The sequence below is a fragment of the Moschus berezovskii genome, chromosome 5, assembly GCF_049115385.1.
Source record: "Moschus berezovskii isolate FMDL1 chromosome 5, NW_MosBer_1.0, whole genome shotgun sequence".
Classification (NCBI taxonomy): domain Eukaryota; kingdom Metazoa; phylum Chordata; class Mammalia; order Artiodactyla; family Moschidae; genus Moschus; species Moschus berezovskii.
In genome coordinates this window covers 98,547,457-98,569,943 of record NC_142464.1, presented here as the reverse complement: position 1 = coordinate 98,569,943, position 22,487 = coordinate 98,547,457, and the positions used below count along the sequence as shown (strand labels likewise).

Below are 22,487 nucleotides of genomic sequence, written 5' to 3'. Positions count from 1 at the left end.
GATGCCATCCCACCATCTTATCCTCTGTTGTCCCCTTCTCCTCCAGCATCAGTCTTTCCCAGTGAGTTAGCACATCACATTAGGTGGCCAAAGTATTGGAGCTTCAGCATCAGTCCTTCCAATGAAGATTCAGGGTTGATTTCCTTAAGGATTGACTGGTTTGATCTCCTTGCAGTCCAAGGGACTCTCAAGAGTCTTCTCCAGCACCACAGTTTGAAAGCATCAGTTCAAAGGGCCTACAGTGTCAATCTCCATGGGGTATACAGAGCACACAAATGGAATAAAATTCAAACACTTTTTCATCCTTTCTTTACAGGAAAATGTTTACCAAGCTCACATGTAAAATTATCAAAGCAAGGATAGATGTACTTATTGAAAAAAAAAGGTAGGATTGGGGGAGCACCAACTCCTTAGGTTCCCAAGAGTTCAGTTTGAAAGCCAGTGAGTTCAGTTCCTTTTGCTTAAAAACATAGCTCCTGAAAGCCAGATAGTCTAAATAATGTATACAAATGAGGCCGATAGTTTGGAAACACAAATTATTTTTTTCACAATTCTGTTATTTCCTTTGTACCGTAGTCCTAGACCTTCCCTTCTTCCATCTTGTTGCTTGCTGGTCTCAGCCTATTGATAACAATTCTGTGGCTGAACCTGCTCTTTTGGTTCTTAGGATTGTAAGATGCCATCAGCAATAACCATTAAGAAATTAAAAAAAAAAAATGCTTATTGACACAGGAGCAGGAAATTACATGGCACATCTGGGGCACACAGTCAGGAAGGTCACAGGTAAAGTGAAAGAGACTGAGAGAGCATGTAACTGGGGCTCTGCTTTTTACTGGGGCTCCGGGTGGGGGGATAGGATTTCAAAGGGTCTCTTGTTTGTGAATTTAAAGCAAAAACGGGAGTTAACAGCATAGGAGGAGAAAATACATGCAGCTCAAATCATCAGTTAGCAAAATCAACCAATATCTCTTAAACAGAGGAGTCTGGAGGAGATGGGTAGCCTAGGTCATTATCTACTGGCTGGCAATGTGTTTATCCAGTGGCAATTTAGAATAGTTTCATAGGAATAGTACAGCATAATGTGTTGCTGTTGTTGTTTAGTCACTGAATCATTGCAGCCCACAAATTGCAATTCCTTGATCCTGAATAAATCCATTTTTGCTGGAGAAATAACTGTCAGTCTCTTTGTTTTAGGTCAACATGACTTTGTGATTTCTTTATTTAAGAAGTGGAGTCTTTTTTCCATGCTTTGAATCTGAGCCTGGCCACAGAAATCTGATCAATAGAATAAAGGAAAAATGACAGAGCACCAGGAAAAATCAAAGAAATAGTTGTTTTCTGTGTTTCATCCTTAAATGAATGGGAATAAATCTAGTATTTCAAAACTGAGGATTTTTTCTCTATTTATTTTCAACTGATAACATTCATTAGATTAAGAAAAATTTCTCCATTCCTAGCTCGGAATGATTGTTTTAAAAATTTGTTTCTTTGCTGTTGTTTTATTAAATCACAAATAGATGTTGACTATTATAAATAGCTTTTTCTACATCTTTTGAGGTTATAAGAGTAATGGTACATGTGTGCTAAGTTGCTTCAGTCCTGTCTGACTTTTTGCAACTCTATGGACTGTAGCTCACCAGGCTCCTCTGTTCATAGGATTCTCCAGGCAAGAATACTGGAGTGGGTTGCCATGCCCTACTCCAGGGATCTTCCCAACTCAGGAATTGAACATGTGTGGCTTATGCCTCCTGCATTGGCAGGTATTCTTTACCACCAGTGGCACCTGGAAAGCTGGGCTCAGTTCAGTTCAGTTCAGTCGCTCAGTCGTGTCCGACTCTTTGCGACTCCATGAATCACAGCACGCCAGGCCTCCCTGTCTATCACCAACTCCCGGAGTTCACTCAGACTCATATCCTTCGAGTCGGTGATGCCATCCAGCCATCTCATTCTCTGTCGTCCCCTTCTCCTCCTGCCCCCAATCCCTCCCAGCATCAGAGTCTTTTCCAGTGAGTCAACTCATCGCATGAGGTGGCCAAAGTATTGGAGTTTCAGCCTCAGCATCAGTCCTTCCAATGAACACCCAGGACTGATCTCCTTTACAATGGACTGGTTGGATTTCCTTGCAGTCCAAGGGACTCTCAAGAGTCTTCTCCAACACCACAGTTCAAAAGCATCAATTCTTTGGCGATCAGCTTTCTTCACAGTCCAACTCTCACATCCATACATGACCACTGGAAAAACCATAGCCTTGAGTAGACAGAGGAAAGCTGGGTAGTAATATAGTTTAAAGAGTTCAATTTTTTTAAATGATAATATAGTTTTAAAGAATCTGAATTCTTGTCTTATATTCTTTTAATACTGTTGTTTTAAATTTACTAATATTCATAAGTAAAACTAGACAAAGTTTTTTTATTCCCCTGTCACCTCTGTCCTGCTTTGGTATCAGTATTACGCGTACATGCTTAATCTCTCAGTCGTGTCCGACTCTTTCTGACCCCAAGGACTGCAGCCCACCAGGTTCTTCTGTCCATGGGGATTCTCCAGGCAAGAATACTAGCATGGGTTGCCATGCCCTCCTCCAGGGATCTCCCAACCCAGGCATCAAACCAGGGTCTCCTGCATTGCAGGTGGATTCTATACCAGCTGAGCTACCAGGGAAACCCCATCGGTGATCTTATAAATTAAATTGGGTAATGTTTCTTCTCACTCTTTGTCTCCTTCCCCCAACTTCTCCACCTCCTCTTCCTTTCTTCTTTTTCCCTACTAAGCTTATATAAGACATAATTGTTTATTCTTTAAAGAATTAAAAGGTCTTTCTGAAGTTATCCCCAGACCATCTAGTACTTATTATTTTAATATGAAGAACTGTTTACCAGTTCAATTTATTTTATACTTAGTAGCTTAATCAGTGGAGAAGGAAATGGCAACCCACTCCAGTGTTCTTGCCTGGAGAATCTCAGGGACAGGGGAGCCTGCTGGGCTTCCGTCTGTGGGGTCACACAGGGTCGGACACGACTGAAGTGACTTAGCAGCAGCAGCAGCAGCAGCAGCTTAATCAGATTTTCTCTGTCTTGGGACAATTTTGGTCATTCCCCACCTCTCCTCCCCAGTTTTATAAATTTTATTTTATTTTACTTATTTATTTATTTCTGGCAGTGCCACACAGCTAGTAGGATCTTGGTTCCCCAAACAGGGATCAAACCTGGGCCCACAGTAGTGAAGGCACTGAATCTTAACCACTGAAACACCAGGGATTCCATTCCCTGGTTTTAACATGTTATCCAGGTTTTAAGTATCAATCTAGGTTTTAAAATTTAATGGCATAAGATTATATAATTTTAAAATGTCCCACTGTTCTCAGTTATATTTCCTGATTTTACTCTTTGTGCCATCTCTCTTTCTCCTTTCCCTAATTTTGATACTAATAGCTACTTTATGTACATCTATGAAAATTTTGGTGTATTCTAATACAGATTATAAATTTATCCTATTGAAAATATGAGCTCTATCAAATGATTCATATCATTAATTGAGATATTCCAAATTTTAATTATAGAATTAAAAGATTAGATGTGTATACAGATTGTGATATTTCATATTTAATTTTTCTTACATAAAGCTATATTTCAATACATTATGGTTTATAATAAATGCATGTAAGTGCAATAAAACCTGCAGAGTTTTGTTATTCCACTAATTGAATACCTGTATTTGAAATTTCCAATTATGCTTATGAATAAAATGCAAACAAAATTTAGATGATTCATATACAGAATTTCAACTCCACTCTAGTACACTTAGTTTGCTGACAAAAAAACTAAAGTTTGAAAATTTCTATAATATCTATGATGAGCAAATAGAAACACATAGATAGCTGTACATATGTATATGCATATTTTAAAAACTTATAAATTTTGACAACCACTGCTCTGCTTCAATTGGCAGAAGATCTCATCTCATTTGGAAGAAATTCTGAATTATGTATGTACCACACTTAACCCCAAGGAATTTCTGTGCATATCATTTTTTTCTTAGACGCTTTCAGTTCAGTTCAGTTCAGTTGCTCAGTCGTGTCCGACTCTTTGCGACTCCATGAATCACAGCATGCCAGGTTTCCCTGTCCATCACCAACTTCCGGAGTTCACTCAAACTCATGTCCACAGAGTCAGTGATGCCATCCAGCCATCTCATTCTCTGTCATCCCCTTCTTCTCCTGCCCCCAATCCCTCCCAGAGTCTTTTCCAGTGAGTCAACTCATCGCATGAGGTGGCCAAAGTATTGGAGTTTCAGCTTTAACATCAGTCCTTCCAATGAACACCCAGGATCGATCTCCTTTAGAATGGACTGGTTGGATCTCCTTGCAGTCCAAGGGACTCTCAAGAGTCTTCTCCAGCACCACAGTTCAAAAGCATCAATTCTTCGGCGCTCAGCTTTCTTCACAGTCCAATTCTCACATCCATACATAACCACGGGAAAAACCATAGCCTTGACTAGGCGGACCTTGGTTGGCAAAGTAATGTCTCTGCTTTTTAATATACTGTCTAAGTTGGTCATAACTTTCCTTCCAAGGAGTAAGCGTCTTTTAATTTCCTAGCTGCAATCAGTTTAATGATGCATAATTCATCCATTTAAATTCTACAATTCAGTGGCTTTTAGTATTCATCACCAGACACAAAATTGTGTTTATCACCACAATCAATTTGTGACCATTTTCATCATCCTTTTATCCATTAGCAGTCACTCCCCAATTCTCCCTGCCTCCTCACTCCCAGTCAATTACTAATCTACTTCTATCTCTATGGATTTGTCTATTCAGGTTATTTTATATAAAGGGAATCATACTATGGTATTATATTTGTGTACTAGTTTTGTGTGGAGTTGTGTGTTCTTTTTCTTGGGGTTATATATCTAGGAGTGGAATTATGGAGTCATATGGGAACTCCATATTTAACATTGTGAACAGCCAGATAATTTCCTAAACCATTTTATACTTAAATGAGAAACGTATGTAGATTCCAATCTTTACTTTCTTGTCAACACTTGATATTATCTGAAATTTTGATAGTGACCTTGGTGGGTATGAAGTGTTATCTCATTTGGTTTTGGTTTGCACTTCCCTAATGATAATGATCTGCAAGGAGATCCAACCAGTCTATTCTAAAGGAGATCAGTCCTGGGTGTTCACTGGCAAGACTGATGCTAAAGCTGAAACTCCAATACTTTGGCCACCTCATGCGATGAGTTGACTCACTGGAAAAGACTCTGATGCTGGGAGGGATTGGGGACAGGAGGAGAAGGGGACGACAGAGAATGAGATGGCTGGATGGCATCACCGACTCGAAGGACATGAGTTTGAGTGAACTCCGGGAGTTGGTGATAGACAGGGAGGCCTGGTGTGCTGTGATTCATGTGGTTGCAAAGAGTCAGACATGATTGAGCGACTAAACTGAACTGAATGATAATGACAGTGAGCATCTTTTCATGTGATTTTATTGACTATTTGTTTAACTTCTTGGAAGCATCTCTGTTGAAATCATTTGTTCATGTTTGAATTAGATTATTTGTTTTTTCATTGATGAACTGTAATTCTTTATTTTGGATACAAATCCCTTATCAGATATTTGATTTGCAAATATTTTCTCATATTCTTTGGGTTGTCTTTTTATTATCTTGATGATAACCTTTGAGGAATAAAGTTTTTTAAAATTTTTTATGAAATTCAATTTATCTATTTTTTTTTCTTTTGTTGATTGTGTTTCTGGTGTAATAGTTAAGAAGACTCTGCCTAGCCCAAAGTTATGAAGATTTACTGCAATAGTTTCTTCAGAGAGTTTTATAACTTTAGCTCTTATGTTTGGTCTCTGATCCATCTTGAGTTAATTTTATGTATAGTATGAGATAAATACTTCATTCAGTCCAATTTCATTCCTTTGCCCATGTGGATATCCAGTTGCTCTAGAACTATTGGTTTAAAAGACTTAAACCACGGAGATTCCCAATATCCCTTAGGTATTCTACAGATTCGGTGAAATTGTCAAAATTCCAACAGACTTTTTTCAGAAGTTAACAAATTAATCCTAAAAATCATATGGAAAATTATGAAGCATGAGATTAATGAATATGGGACCTCTTTCCTTGCATTTATGTGATCTTTCAGTCCAGTTCAGTTCAGTCACTCGGTCATGTCCGACTCTTTGTGACCCTATGGACTGCAGCATGCCAGGCCTCCCTGTCCATCACCAACTCCCGGAGTTTACTCGGTGATGCCATCCAACCCTCTCATCCTCTGTCATCCCTTTCTCCTCCTGCCTTCAATCTTTCCCAGCATCAGGGTCTTTTCATATGAGTCAGCTCTTCGCATCTGGTGGCCAAAGTATTGGAGTTTCAGCTTCAAAATCAGTCCTTCCAATGAATATTCAGGACTGATTTCCTTTAGGATGGACTGGTTGGATCTCCTTGCAGTCCAAGGGACTCTCAAGAGTCTTCTCCAACACCACATTTCAAAAGCATCAATTCTTCAGTGCCCAGCTTTCTTTACAGTCCAACTCTCATATCCATACATGACTACTAGAAAAACCACAGCCTTACTAGACAGACCTTTGTTAGCAAAGTATTCTCTCTGCTTTTTAATGTGATCTTTAATTCTCTTCAAAAATGTTTTGCTGTTTTTCAGGGTAGGATATTTTCCATTCTTTTTGTTAAATTTATTCCTGAGCGCTTTATTCTTTCTGCAATTGTTTCTTAATTTTGTTTTCAGTTTATTCATCACTAACGTATATAAATACAATTGATTTTTATATATTGATCTTGTATCCTGAAGCTGTTAAACTCATTTATTGGTTCTAATAATTTCTAGTGGATTATTTAGGATTTTATGTATGCAAGATCATGTCATCTGCAAAAAGAGATAATTTTACTTCTTCCTTTCCAACATGAATGCTTTTTATTACTTCTTCTTGAAGTGGCTGGAACCTCCAGTACATTATAGAATAAAAGTGGTAAGAATTGTCATCTTTGTCTTATTCTTGGTTTTAGGGGGAAGATATTCAGTCTTTCACCAATAGGTATGATTTAAGCATGGAATTTTTTAAAAATGCCTATTATCAAATTGAGAAACTTTCTTCTATTCCTAGTTTGTTGTGCGTGTTCGTCACTTAGTTGTGACCAATTCTTTGTGACCCCATGGGCTGTAGTCCACCAGGCCCTCTGGCCATGGAATTCTCCAGGCAAGAATACTGGAGTGGGTTGCTATTTGCTTCTCCAGGGGATCTTCCCGATCCAGGGATCAAACCTGGGTCTCAGGCATTCCAGGCAGATTGTTTACCATCTGAGCCATGAGGGTGTCTTTATTTTGAAAGAATGGTGTATTTTGTTGAATGCTTCTTCTGTGTCTAATGAGATGATCACAAAGCTTCTGTCCTTTATTCTCTTGATGGTGTGCATTATATTAATTGGTTTTGTATGTTGAAGTAAAATATATTCCTAGTGTAAACCCCATTGTGTCATGATATGTTACCCTTTTTATTCATAGCTGGATTCAGCTTGCTAGTATTTCATTGAGGATTATTGGATCTATATAAGGAACATCAGTCTGTACTTTTTTGTGATGTTTCTATTTCAATATTAGAATAATACTGGATTCGTAGAGGAAATATCCCCATCTTGTCTATATTTAGAAAAGTTTCAGAGGAAGTAGCATTAATTTGCCTCTAAATATTTAGTAGAATTCACTAGTGAAGTCATTTGGACTTGGGCTTTTCTTTGTGGGAGGAAGTTTTTAAACTACTTATTCAATCTCCTAAATTGTTAAATGTCTACTCAGATTTTCAATTTCTCCTTGTGCTAGTTCTGGTTGCCTGTGACTTTCTAGGAATTCATCCATTATAGTTTTCCATAGTATTCCCTTACAATTTCTTTTTGTTTCTGTAAAGTTTTTAATGATGTCCTCTCTCATTCTTGATTTTAGCAATTTGACACTTTTTTCTTTTTTGCCTGGTCAACCTAGGTAAAGTTTTGACAATTTTGGTTGATCTTTTCAGAAAAACAAATTTTGATGTTGTTTATAATCTCCATTGTTTTGCATTCTCTATTACTTTCATATATGCTGTAATCTTTAGTCTATTCTTCTTTCTCTTTCCTTTGAGTATAGCCAACTCTTCTGCTTCTAGTATTCCAAGCTGAAAGAGTGGGATGCCAATTCAATATATTTCCTCTTTTTAAAATAAAGACATTTGCAGTTATAAATTTCTCTCTAAGTGCTGCCTTAATTGCATTCCATAAGTTTTGCTACGTTAGGTTTTCATTTTCATTCAGTTTAGTGTAACTGTGATTTCTTTTTTGATGCTTTAGTCAGTTTGGAGGGTACTACTTAATTTCCACACATATGTAAATTTCCCAGATTCCTTATTCCTTTCTCATTTAATTCCATTGTTGTTGAAGAACAAACTTTTTGTAATCTCAATCCTTTAAAATGTACTGAGTTTTTCTTGTAATGAAAGTCAGTTAGAAGTGAATTCTCTTAGTTTTTATTTATCTGGAGATGTTTTTGCCTTCATTTTTGAGAAAGAATTTTACTAAATGTAAGGTACATGTTTGACAGTTTCTATTTCAGCACTTTAAATATGTCATCTCACTGTCATCTGGCCTCCACTGTTTCTGATGATAAACTGTTAATTTTATTGAGGTTCCCTTACATATAATGAGTCATTTTTCGCTTGTTGTTTTGGAGATTTTCTCTTTGCTTTTCAACATTTTAATTAGGATATCTTGGGGGTGTATCTACTTGAGTTTATCCTAGTTGGAGGTTGGTGATTTTCTTGCCTTTGTTCATTAATGCTTTTCATCAAATTTGGGAAGTTTCAGCCATTATTTCCTCAAATATTGTTTCTGATCATTTCTTTGTCTCCTTTCAGTCTAGGAACTCCATCACACATATGGTAGTGTGCTTATGAATTTTCCACATTTATCTGAAGTTTTTTGCACTTTTCTTTATTCTTTTTACTGTCTATTCTTCAGATGGCACAAACTTTATTGATCTGTTTCCAAGCTCACTAATTCTTTCTTCTAACAGTTCAAATCTACTATTGAGGCTCTCTAGAAATTGTTTTCATTTTGTTGTACTACTTTTCAACTTCAGAATTTAACCACTAATCAAAATGATAACTCATTCACTACAAAAGTATGTCACATTATAATAGATGAGATGACGGTAAAGTCTAGAATTACAAAATAGAAGTCACCACATCCATTCTGGGTCTTCAATACAATAATAACAAACATACTACTACTATTGCTACTATTATTGCAGGCAGATTCTTTACCATCTGAGTCACCATCTTATTCTTCTTTTAAAACTTTCATTCTTCTCTCATGGTTGTAATCCCTTCCTTATCTCTCTAATAACATCAAAATAACTTTTTCAAAGTCCTTTCTAGTTGTACTAGTTGCTTATTTTCCTTAGTCAGCTTTTCTGTTTACCAAGTTGGTCATTTGTCCTTCATCATCTTTGTCAAGTGCCTGTATAGTCATTTTTCATGGGTTATCTCCTCTAGGGCATCCTGGTCTCTTATAGCAAGTTTGTGGTGGCCTCAACATGGGCTCTGTTGGAAGTCTGGCTCCAGAGCAGGACTGGAACTCAGGACTGCACTCTTCACAGATTCACTTCCAGATTTGCTTCTGTAAAGGCACAGATCCAGACTCTCATAATTCTACAAGCCATGCTGCAGGAGCCCCAAGCTATATGGCAAGAGGTACTGCTGTTCTAAGCTCAGCCAAGAGAGTAGAAAGCAGGCGGCACCTTTCCCAGAACCCCTTTTCACTAAAGCTGTGCAGATGTGGTCCTGTGCTATGTAGACAACTTGTGTGGGCATAAAGATGCCAGTTCTTTTTTCCAAGCATTCACCTGAGTCTCAACCCTCTGCTACCTGTGGACTGACTTCACAGCTTCAGAGTGTTATGAATTTTATTTATTATTGCTTTTTCCTTTTAGGGGAATATTCTTATTCTATTCTATAGTGACTTCTCTTTCTTGTTTTATAGAATAACTATGTTTATTAATTTAAAAAAATGTTTTGCCATATTGTCAAATGATAGGAAAAAAAAATTATTTCCCACTATGCACTTAAGAGAAGAGAAAGTCTGGTTCAGTTTCAATTGGTGAACATTCCAGTTCAGATGTATTCTGAATATTGAGACTTGGTTTCTCCATTGAAAATGTCAAAAACAACTAGCTTTACATTATACTCAGTTCTTGGAAAAGCTATGGCTGGATGTACACAATGATCTGGAGGGATGGGCATGACAGAAGTACCAGTGGGGAGGAAAGATCTTCCAAATGTTGTCACATATTCTTTTACAGTATTACAAATCCTATTCATTAATATCACCATTGCTCTCATGAGAAAAAAAAATTAAATTTTTGGAAACTGTCAAGCTTATAGAGAGGACAATGCTTTTGCAAAATTATCTTTGCTTGAAATCAAGCTATAACCTAATTCAGATGGCTAGTACAAGTTCACCACAACTCACTCGAGTGCCTCTTGTACCCACCACCAGTCTTTACTCTCCTATCTTCCTTCCCACTAACAACAGCAGACCAGTGGGCACTTGGACCCATTTCCATCAAGACCATAGAAGGATCTACCTTTATAACCAAGTAAAGACCTCCCCACTCCATCTACCTGTCTGGTCTAAGGGTTACGCCACTTTCCAGCACACTGGAAAGACTGTGATGACGAATATAATGAATGATCTCACTCTTCACTTGAGACCCCACCCCCCCACAAATAGAGTGGCATAACCTTAACATATAATCATCACGTAACAACAGTCGGGACAAATAGTAACAAGAAGATTGCTCTGTCACACCTGTCAACAAACTGAATGGTGTTATTTCTAATCTGGTCTTCCATAAAGTATAACAACAATGTTAGTAAATGATGTTTGGGCCAAACCTTACAGAGTCCACTACCATAGAAGGGGTCAGTGTACAAGCCATAGTGAGGAAAGAATGGGCACCTTGTAAGAATGAAAAAAAAAGCTCTCTGTTCTCTTAGGGATTTAATGGGTGGGTCTGTTACCTTGCCTACAAGCTTTGTTTTGGGAGAATAACTAGCTGATTATAACATCCTCTGTGATGCAAGTACCAAACAAAATTAAGGTCGACACATTCACATTCATTTGGAAACACTAAACACATCCAGAGCGTGGAACTCTGAAGAGCCTTGATGTGAAAGCAGGGAAATCAAGGGAATAATTTTTTGAGGTTAAAAAAAAACTTGCTAAAAACAAATAAAAGCACATAATAAAACAAATTACCCCCAAAAAATCCAACACTTGTTTTAAAAAATCCACACAAATGCATTAGAGAAAGCTTCAAAATTTCTTGATGGCATTTTATCCTACCATAAACCCCCTTCCCATGTAGCCCAGTAGGAGTGTGGTGAGATGCTAGGCTGACATTCAAGAGAGTAAGGGAACCTCACAGAGCCCCTGTCCTCAGGGAACTCGAATGTACTGTGTAGAAGATGACTTCTAAATCTGAGATGCACAGAAATAAAAATACACCAGATATACATGAAGTGCTTAGTTAAAACTGATAAAAGAAAACTGTGACAGTCTTTCTTGCCTAATATTACTAAATGCAGCATATGTCAGACAAACAGCCACCTCCTCTGGGAGGCTTTCTGTGACTACACCAATCCTGGTACCAACCAAGTCCCCTTCCACAGATGTACCCTCAGCCCCTGCACTTTCTCACACAGTTTACAATGTTGCCATTACATCTGCATGTTACATGTTTGTTTAGAGTAGATTATAAGCCCCATGAGGGAGAAACTAACCAGCATGTGACACGGCGTCTGGCACTAAAATGTATGAACTCAATACATATGTCGGGTAAATGAAGGGAGAAAGGATGAATGTAGCTAGACTAGCTTCAGGCATCAGTCCTTGGAAAGTGGCATGCTAATTAAATGAGGAGAAAGGCAAAAGGAATCCCAAAGGAAAACAGGAAAGTCACCAAGACTCTTGTTCTGTGTACTTTAACTTGGTGAAAAGGAGTTAGATTCTTGTTGAAAACTTGAGAAAGTTAAGTGAGAAAGTTCAGTAAGCGCCTACTAGACCTCTTGAAGTAACAGATAAATCCTCAGAATTCTGACCAATAAACTCAGAGTATTTTATGAGATATTTCTTCTTGGCAGTGAGGCAGAAAGAACTTCCAAAAGGAAAGAGAACATTATTGGAGTAGTTTCTTTCATTTGGGTCTTCAATTGGCTTGGCTGGCACTGCAGGGCTACAGAGAAGCAAAAGGAAGGTGAAACAGTTGTGTCTCTAACAATCTTGGGAGTTTTGAGTGTCTTACCTGGATTGGCAGGATGGGAAAAAGAAGTGAGCAGAAAGTCCAGGAGTTTCAAATCACAAATCCCAGAAGGAAATGTGGATATGTACTGTTTATCTGCTCCATATGGCATAATCAGACAAAGTATGATCTGAGAAACTCTTTAGTAGGAAAATGGTATGATAATGACAGCTCTCCATTAGGAACCAGTAGTTACCAAGGAGGGTAACCAGGTTTGCCAGTTGGTCTGCACAAGCATGCAGTCTGAGTCATTGGAAAGAACTTGGGCTTTGGAGGCAAACAGATCTCAGCCTTGACAATTACAGATTCTATGTTCCTACACTAATGGTAAGACTATATTCCACATTTACAACAATAAACACAATGACATTTCCCAAAACCCTAAATTTCTTGTAAAAATACAATACAATTAAATTAAGTAGATGAAAGCACAGAGCATGGTTCTTGGCATACAGCAGCATTCAATGAATGACAACTGCCTTCGGTTTATTTCTAATTGAAAACTAAACACAATATGAATATTGTCCTGTATGCAACTTTACATACCAAATCAACACTTTGCGACCCTGTGGACTGCAGCACATCAGGCATCCCCATCCTTCACTGTCTCCCAGTTTGCTCAGATTCATGTCCGTTGAGTCGGTGATGCTATCTAACCATCTCATCTTCTGCCATCCTCTTCTGTTGCCTTCAATCTTTCCCGGCATCAGGGTCTTTCCCAAAGAGTTGGGACATCAGGTAGCCAAAGTATTTGGAGCTTCAGCTTAAGCATCAGTCCTTCCAATGAATATTCTTTTGATGTGAGGAAGTTCTTTTCTGCCTCACTACCAAGAAGAAAGAAACATCTCACAAAATACTCTGTTTATTAGTCAGAATTCTGAGGATTTATCTGTTACTTCAAGATGTCTAGTAGGCACCCTGAGTATTCACTGGAAGGATTGATGCTGATGTTGTAGCTCCAATACTTTGGCCACCTGATGTGAAGAGCCAACTCATTGGGAAAGACCCTGATGCTGGGAAAGATTGAAGGCAACAGGAGGATGGCAGAAGATGAGATGGTTAGATAGCATCACCGACTCAATGAACATAAATCTGAGCAAACTGGGAGATAGGGAAGGATGGGTAAGCCTGATGTGCTGCAGTCCACAGGGTTGCAAAGTGTTGGACATGACTTAGCGACTAACAACAACAAGCTTTAGCGATGTTAAGTTACCATAAGAGACCTTATTCCTATGTAACTAAAATGTCTTTGTTTATAAGTTGCTTCAGGCTTTTTTTAAAAGTTAAGGTATAATTAAATTTCTTTAAATAAATGTCATTGTTAATCCCCTTTTGACAATTTTAGCAGTTCAATTCATTTTGTGTATATCCCTGGTTATTTTTTTTTTAGGGTAAAAAACAAGTAGGACTTAAAGGACCACATATAAATAAACCAAGATTGTCTCAATTTTACCTGTCTAGTTACTATTATTATGTGGCTATAATCTCCAGCTGATTCTAGGAAAGCAACGGCATAATTAGTGAGGCACTGTTTTTCGTCTCTTTGGTCAGGGGAGGGGAAGAGAGACTTTCCCTTACATAATTATTCTAGGATTAGTGGTGTACCAACCAGTTTCTATCTAGAGTTTACAGGTCAAAATCCCTAATGGGGACACTGGGTAGAGAGAAAACATTTAAGGAATATATAAGAATAAACCGTAGGTTAAAAAAATTGATACAGGTTCTAAATTATTTCCTTGGCCATGAAATTACACAATAAAATGTTCAGTTCAGTTCAGTTCAGTCGCTCAGTCGTGTCCGACTCTTTGTGATCCCATGAATTGTAGTACATCAGGCCTCCCTGTCCATCACCAACTCCCGGAGTTTACTCAAACTCATGTCCATCGAGTCGGTGATGCCATCCAGCCATCTCATCCAATGTCATCCCCTTCTCCTCCTGCCCCCAATCCCTCCCAGCATCAGAGTCTTTTCCAGTGAGTCATCAGGTGGCCAAAGTATTGGAGTTTCAGCTTTATCATCAGTCCTTCCAATGAACACCCAGGACTGATCTCCTTTAGGATAGACTGGATTTTCTTGCAGTCCAAGGGACTCTCACGAGTCTTCTCCAACACCACAGTTGAAAAGCATCAATTCTTCAGTGCTCAGCTTTCTTCACAGTCCAACTCTCACATCGATACATGACCACTGGAGAAACCATAGCCTTGACTAGATGGACCTTTGTTGGCAAAGTAATGTATCAGGAGTTAACACTTTTCCAGTTGGAGCACATATTTTGCTAAAAACAAATATGAGTCTATGAGTAAAAGACACAGAGATGAAGGGATAATTTTTGCCCCTTTCAACAGATTACTGATTCCTAAAGAATATCAGCATCACTCTGTGAGAGTGTGCTCTTAAGCATCACCACACATTATGGAAGGGACACATATGGCAGGTCATCTTATAAGAGTTGAACTGGAATGAAGATGTAACAAACACTCAGACAAGGAAAATGCCAAGTTTTCTACTATTTGAATACACAAATGTGAAATGTTATTAATTGGCAAACAGTTATAGAATTGTAGATGTAACTCTGCAAGATTTGAAAATTTAAACTCATGCTTGTTTTTTGTCTTCCTTAAATATGTCCCTTGAGTTCCATTAAAAAATGCTATGAATAAAATGTGGAATGCACCCAACATAGTTATAAATTCTTGAGAAACATTTATGCATACATGATGCCTGCTCTTTCAGTTATCATAACACTTGCAGTTAACATAAAGCAAATAAACACAGAAAATGAAAGCACATCTTGCTTTCCAAAATTATGACCATAGCCAAAAGCAGAATGAAGAATCAAGATCAGGGGCTTTAGAAGAATCAACATCAGGGGCTTTGAAGAATCAAGATCAAGATGGGGTTCCCAGTCCTGGTTCCGGGACTCCATCATATGGTCATGGGCAAATCAGTTCACTTTAAACCTCAACTTTTTGCATCTATAAGGATATTAAACCTACTGACTTCATAAAGGTGTTATGAGATTTAAATGTGATGATTTTTAGAAATGCTCAATAAATATCAATCCACATTATGATAGATAAATATTATGAATGCCAATATTTTAATAAAATGATGAATATTCTATACTGAAACACTCCACTTAGAGGTTAAAGTCTGTTTGAAGGTGTACAAACCTACAGCCTATTATACAGAGTGAAGTAAGTCAGAAAGAGAAATATAAATATTGTATGCTGCTGCTGCTAAGTCGCTTCAGTCGTGTCCGACTCTGTCAGAACTCATAGACGGCAGCCCACCAGGCTCCCTCATCCCTAGGATTCTCCAGGCAAGAACACTGGAGTGGGTTGCCATCTCCCTTCTCCAATGCAGGAAAGTGAAAAGTGAAAGTGAAGTCGCTCAGTCGTGTCCGTGTCTGACTCTTAGCGACCCCACGGACTGCAGCCTACCAGGCTCTTCCGTCCATGGGATTTTCCAGGCAAGAGTACTGGAGTGGGTTGCCATTGCCTTCTCCGAAATATCATATACTGACACATATATATGGAATCAAGAAAGAGTACTGATGAATTTATTTGCAAGGCAGCAATGGAGACAGGGACATAGAGAACAGACTTACGACATGGAGGGAGCAGGGAAGAGAGGGTGAGATGTACGGAGAGAGTAACGTGGACACTTACAACACCATATACAAAATAGAAAGAGGGAATTTGCTGTATAAGTCAGGGAACTCAAACATGGGCTCTGTAACAATCTAGAGGGGTGGGATGGGGAAGGAGATGGGAGGGAGGGGACATGGATGTACCTATGGGTGATTCTTGTTGATGTTTGACAGAAAACAACAAAATTCTGTAAAGCAATTATCCTTCAATTAAAAAATAAATAAAGTGGCCAAAAAAGTCTGTTTGAAAAACATCACTATATTTTAAAAGATAATGTCCATGATACTCAGACATATGAGGAAGTACTAATTATTTAACCATGTAGAAAAATCTTAATGTTCCTGTACATGCTTTTTCAGAAATATCAGGGATGAGCTTCTGCTGGAGATGAGTCAGATAAATTGGAAACTAAATAGGTTTCTCTAAGGTTTAAACTATTTATACAGGGGCAAAAAATGAATGTGCCTCTATTTGTTACAAAGCTTACTTCAGTTAAAATCTGGATTTGTCCTTGACTGACTACAAAAGAACAAGGTATGAATGGCATCTAGATAGCTCTAGGGCCTTGAGACAAAAGGACAGAGCATCAGTGGCAAGGACTGTTCAAGACAGAATGGCAAAGGGAGAAATCAGGGGCTCCAATGAGAGCAAGTAGAGGTTTTCTCTTCCTACTACCTCTTTCCCTCAGATTCTTGCCCTACTCCTTCTTGGCGCTATCTGAGAACTAGATGACTTTTTCATATGATGAGGAGGCAACAAAACGAAGACAGCTACACTGGCTTGATCTGGAGTCCCTGTCTTGGCTGTAATTCTGATAATATTCCATAGACTTGAATCAACTTATTTATAATGACTGATTGTTCTTAACAATTATCTTCCGTGTGGTAATAGAATGCTGTTTGCTTTATTTAAAATGTTGGTACAAAGAGATTGTAGTTGTGGGCACTTTAACTCAGGATATTACTGAGAATACAATTCTCAGCGATTGGGTAGAAATGCTTTCAAATTCCATCTTTTTTTTTTTTTAATTTTAATTGGAGGCTAATTACTTTACAATATTGTAGTGGTTTTTGCCATACTTTGACATGAATCAGCCATGGTTGCACATGTGTTCCCCATCCTAAACCCCTCTCCCACCTCCCTCCCCATCCCATTCCATCTTCTTTTGGCAGTTATACTTTTTAAATAAAATTCTTCAAGCAGAATCTTGCCACAGGTGGGAAATGGATCACCTTAATGTTTTTTATTTTATCTTATAATTGTGAAATCAGTACATCTTGAAGAATTTATTTGGAGAATTCAGAGAAAGATAAAGAATCAATATCTATCTATTACCTATTAGCCATTAGCATGAGGTAACAACTCTTCTCAAGTTGAAGTTTTTCATATGTGTGTGTTGTGGGGTTCTATTTAGATTTTTGTATAGAAATCTATATATATATTAGGTCATGTCTATAAATAATGAGAGACTGAACTGAACTGAACTGATAAATAATATAATTAGTTTTCAAAATATAACTGGTAGTAAGAATTCCTTCTTATAGCTATACCATCATTTATTAAATATTCCTGCACTGTTGAATGTTTAGCCGGCTTCAAACTTTTTGCTATCATCAATAAATCTGTGATGGATATCCTTGAATATTTCTCTGAAAACCTCCTTACAATTTTATTTAAACTCCTGGATGTAGTTTTTTGAGATCTTATCTGTTCACAAGCTTATATCCATAACAAGTTTTAAAGTCTATTTATTTGTATTTGGAGAAATTTACTCAAGTTTACTATCTCATCTAGTCTCCAAGATAATTAATGCCATCTTGTAAATTCTTTTGGAGCCATTCAGGTACTCCTTTGCAGAGTTTCCAGTAAAAAAAAAAAAAAATCAGAAAATGTATCATAGAGGAGAGGGAAAGTCCTTCAAACACTTTTTTTTAATTCAATAAAAAGTTAATTTGGGGTGATATCTTAGTGATCTAAAAGAACGTATGATACTCAGTATATAAAGAGGGCTTCTCATTCATTCTGACATGACGTATCACGTTATTTTTAGGACTGTCCTAACTATCCTGTCAAAGATGTATACTATGTGTCCTTTGCTTTGTGTGTGTATGCATGTATGTCAAAGACAAGGTATATTCCTACTTACCTTTAAAATAAGTGTAAGTATGAATTATGAAATACATACAAACAGAAACATGATTGAAACGTACCTGCCCTTTTTTTGCAACGTAATATGCAATCCCTGATGTTACTATCTTGATTTAAAGCACACACATTAGTAATATACTAAGAGAAGACTGTTTGCAGTCTGCACACTAAGGGAAGAACTATGACATTTATATTTGTTCCATCCACAGTCATAAAGCCCACACTCGTACATAGTATTCATTAATCTTCAAGTTTTGTAACGAAGGTAAATCATTCTAAAATAAGCAATTATTAATTAATCAAATCAGAAATAAATTGGGAGGAAATGCACTTAGGTGAAAGACGAGGAGACAGGGCTGGAAACACATCTCTGACTATATAAATGGGTGAGAAGAAAGGAATTACACAGAAAGCTGCCTGAGGAGATCTGTGGCTGCACAGCGACTCCTTCCTTCCCATTGCTCTCCTTCAGAACCAAAGCCACACCTCAAACAGGTAGCTAGGTGCACAGTCAGGTTCTCCATAGCCTCCTCTTCAATCACCACCTCTGTACAGATTATTACACAAATGTTGATATGTGATACTGCATCACTCAATTAAAAAAATTTTTTTGGTTTCCTGTATTTTAATTAGATATGTGGTGTTATCGCATATAACATATGCCACAACTAATGATTGACTATAGATCTATTGAAATCATTTCACTTTCTGCCAGTCAACATACATTTGGGATAAACATTCAGCAATACCGCAAATCTGAATATACCACAGGAATGATGACCTCACCAAAGAAGGGCTCATACTTCTACCCACAATAGAGAGCAAAGCGATAGTATTTTCTCGTTCTTTCATTGAAGACAGTCATCATTTCTCAGATGTTTCTCGGCCTCCTCCCTATCTTACCTTTGAATTCTGCAGGTGTAAGCTCTGAGTCAGTGGTGCTGATGCAATGCCATATTAAGGCTTCATGAAGTGGAACATCCCCAAACAAGGTTTGAAGAAGAATCAAAGTCTGAATGGATCCTCAAGAGATCATTTACCCCGATGAAAGCTCTCTTCAAGTTTTAGGGAAAAAACCCTTAAACCAAGACAAGCACCTGACTTTTAAAGAAGGAAATGTATTCATTTAACAGTGAGTTTTCTAGTTCCCAATGTAAGGTTCTTCACGAAGTACAAGAAATACAAAGATAAATAAGACATGGTCCCGGCTACTAGAGATCACAACATGGAATGAATAACGTTAGTACTGTCCCACTTGTAATTCCTACTGTTTTTTACTCATCAAACATCTCATCTAGGTCTTCTGTATTTCCATTCTCCTTCTCCTCTTTTATTATTTTGTTACATTTCAAAATTTTCAACGTGATGCTTGAAAGAGAATTTTCTACTTTTAAAAAAAGGCACCCGCTGTCATCCCATGTTAGTATCACGTATTTAAATTTTACATAATATTAAGGCATATTTTTTGCCTTATATGGGTGTTGTTAGCTTTTTTTAACAACTATAAACAATGACTTGATACAGCCTCATATAAAGTTAGGCCTACTAAACAATTAATAAACTAGAAAGAGATAAGTCCATTGAAGGCATGGTCTTAAAAATTGCCTTATACTTCCTCTGTAGTCCAGAGTCAGTTTACTGGAGTCAGTTGTTGAAGTGAGTCATAATATTCAAGGGCCACATTCCAAATGGCACAGAAGCTGTAGAGTAGATTTTAAATTATCTACTGATACACAGGAAGATGTCATGGTTTTAGGCACCATTTTTTTATTAAACATGGATTAGATACCCTAGAATCTATTGTCTTCTAATGCAGAGGCAATAATTTGCTAAGAGAGGAATTTGCTGTTGTTTGTTTATTGTTTAGTCACTAAGTTGTATCTGACTATTTGCAACCCCATGGACTGTAGCCAGTCAGATTCCTCTATCCATGTGATTTCCCAGGTAGAACACTGGAGTGGGTTGCCATTTCCTATTCCAGGGGATCTTCTGAACCCACGGATTGAAACCATGTCTCTGGCATTGGTAAGTGGATTATTTACCACTGAGCTACCAGGGAAGCCCAACAGAGGGATAAAGGACTTTTAATAGTTACTACCACGGTCACGACCATGTCTGTCTTAATCAGACCCTCCAGAGTTGAATGGAGATCAGGCTCAGAAAACAGATAATCAGACCATAAAGTATTGAGAAAATCATTTGTTCCTATTTTTACAAAGCATTTAACAAATAAATAAGCATGAGAAATGCCGGTACTGAAATTAGGCTTTCTCTGATGAAAAAAATTATTTGACAATAAAATAGGCTGTGAGAATTAAGACTGGAAAAAGCAGGTCAACTGGGAAACTTAACCAAACTATATAATGGAAATCAAATGCATTGAATGATAAAGAATGACTATGACAAATTTACTGTGAACATACCAGAAACACAAGAATGAACAGAAAACATAAGCTGTGAGAAACATTTATTAATTAATTTTAAGTTTATATGTGGAAAGATTCTACATTTATGGATTTAAGATAATAATCTTTCTGTTTTTAGAGTATAATTTTGTCTCTACTATATGGGTGTGACGTAACTACGCAATCCACACAACTTTGCTATAAAAAAGTTGTTTGATAACACTTGTGTAAAGCATAAAATATGCCTTAATATTATTAATATGTAAAATTTAAATATATCAGGCTAACATGGGATGATATGGAATGTCTTTATTTAAAAACTTCCTCTTAAACATCACATTGCGAATTTTGAAGTGTAACAAAATAATAAAAGAGGAAGAGAATGGAATTGATTATATAAATACTTGTTTTGTCTAAACAAACTCAGTCTAGTACCATTGATGCTAACGACTTCCAAACCTGTCAGTCCAGATTAGAGCTCTCTTCCTAACCCCAAATCCACATAACTCAGGCCTCTATTGGATTTCTCCACCTCAGTATACTGTGAGTGTTTCAAACTCAACAAGTTCAAATGAGATTCAGCATCACCTCCCACCCTCTCATTTCTCCACACAAATCTTGCTTCCTTTCTGCATGCTCTCTCTTGTTAATAGTACCACCATATGCCCAGGATGCAAAGCCAGAAAGACTAGTCTACTTTTTCTTTCTCTGTCTGCTTTTCGACTATTCTTACATTAGTTTAGAACCACATCAATGCTACTCCCAACTGCATCCCTGCCCATGGGCTACCAGAGTAACCCTTCAAAAATTTAAATATCATCATGTATTCCAATGCTAACACCTATTTATTTATTTATTTTAATTTTTATTGGAGGCTAATTATTTTACAATATTATATTGGTTGGTTTTGCCATACATTGACATGAATCCGCCCCGGGTGTACATGAGTTCCCTCTCCCGAACCCCTCTCCCACCTCCCTCCTCCCCTTATCCTCCCTCTGGGTCATCCCCGAATACCAGCCCCGAATAGAACAGTCTTTGGGACTCTGAGGGAGAGGGTGAGGGTGGGATGGTTTGGGAGAATGGCAGTGAAATATGTATATTATCATATGTGAAACAAATTGCCAGTTCAGGGTCGATGCATGTTACAGGATGCTCGGGGCTGGTATGCGGGGATGATCCAGTGCTTACACCTATTTAAAGTTTACCCTTTCCCCAACCCTTCACCCCTGGTAACGATAAGTTTGTTCTTTAAGTGTATGAGTCTGTTTTGTAAATAAGTGCATTTGTATCTTTTTTTATTTTTTGATTCAGTATTTAAGTGATATCATGAAATATTTGTCTTTGTCTGAATCAGGGAGTTTGGAATTGACATGCACACACTGCTATATTTAAAATGGATAACCAACAAGGACCTACCGTATAGCACAGGGGACTCTGTTCAATATTATTTAACAGTCTAAATGGGGAAAGAATGCAGGAGACACAGGTTTGATCGCTTGGTGGGGAAGATCCCCTGCAGGAGGAAATGGCAACCCACCCCAGTATTCTTGCCTTGAGAATCCCATGGACAGAGGAGTCTGGCAGGCTACAGTCCGTGGGGTCACAAAGAGTCAGACACAACTGAGTGATTAAGAACACACAGTATATGTAAAGTCGATAATCAACCAGGACTTCCTGTATAGCACAAAGAACTCTACTCAATACTCTGCAATAACCCACATGGAAAAAGAATCTGACTCCATACATGTATATGCATAACTGAATCACTTTGCTGTGCACCTGAAACTATCACAACATTGTTAATCACCGATACTACAATAGAAAAAAAAAGTCAAAAACAAATCATAAAGGAAGTTCTTTAGGTTAAGAGAAAATGATATGAGAAATGAGAAATATATGCATATTTACAAATATTTTTCT

General features: G+C 37.6%; 1 protein-coding gene across 3 annotated transcripts in view; it reads right to left on the bottom strand.

The window, feature by feature from the left end:
- MTHFD2L (methylenetetrahydrofolate dehydrogenase (NADP+ dependent) 2 like) overlaps nt 1–22,487 on the bottom strand; it is a 149,655-nt gene that overhangs the window by 44,138 nt on the left and 83,030 nt on the right. Inside the window, exon 7 of one of the 3 annotated variants that reach the window (XM_055434445.2) lies at nt 14,319–14,633. The exons of the other annotated variants lie outside the window; for them this stretch is intronic. Within the exon in view, the coding sequence (XP_055290420.1) occupies nt 14,602–14,633 (32 nt within the window). The 3' untranslated portion in view covers nt 14,319–14,601. Of the gene's footprint in view, nt 1–14,318; nt 14,634–22,487 lie in introns of those variants that run through there. 3 annotated transcript variants of the gene reach the window in all.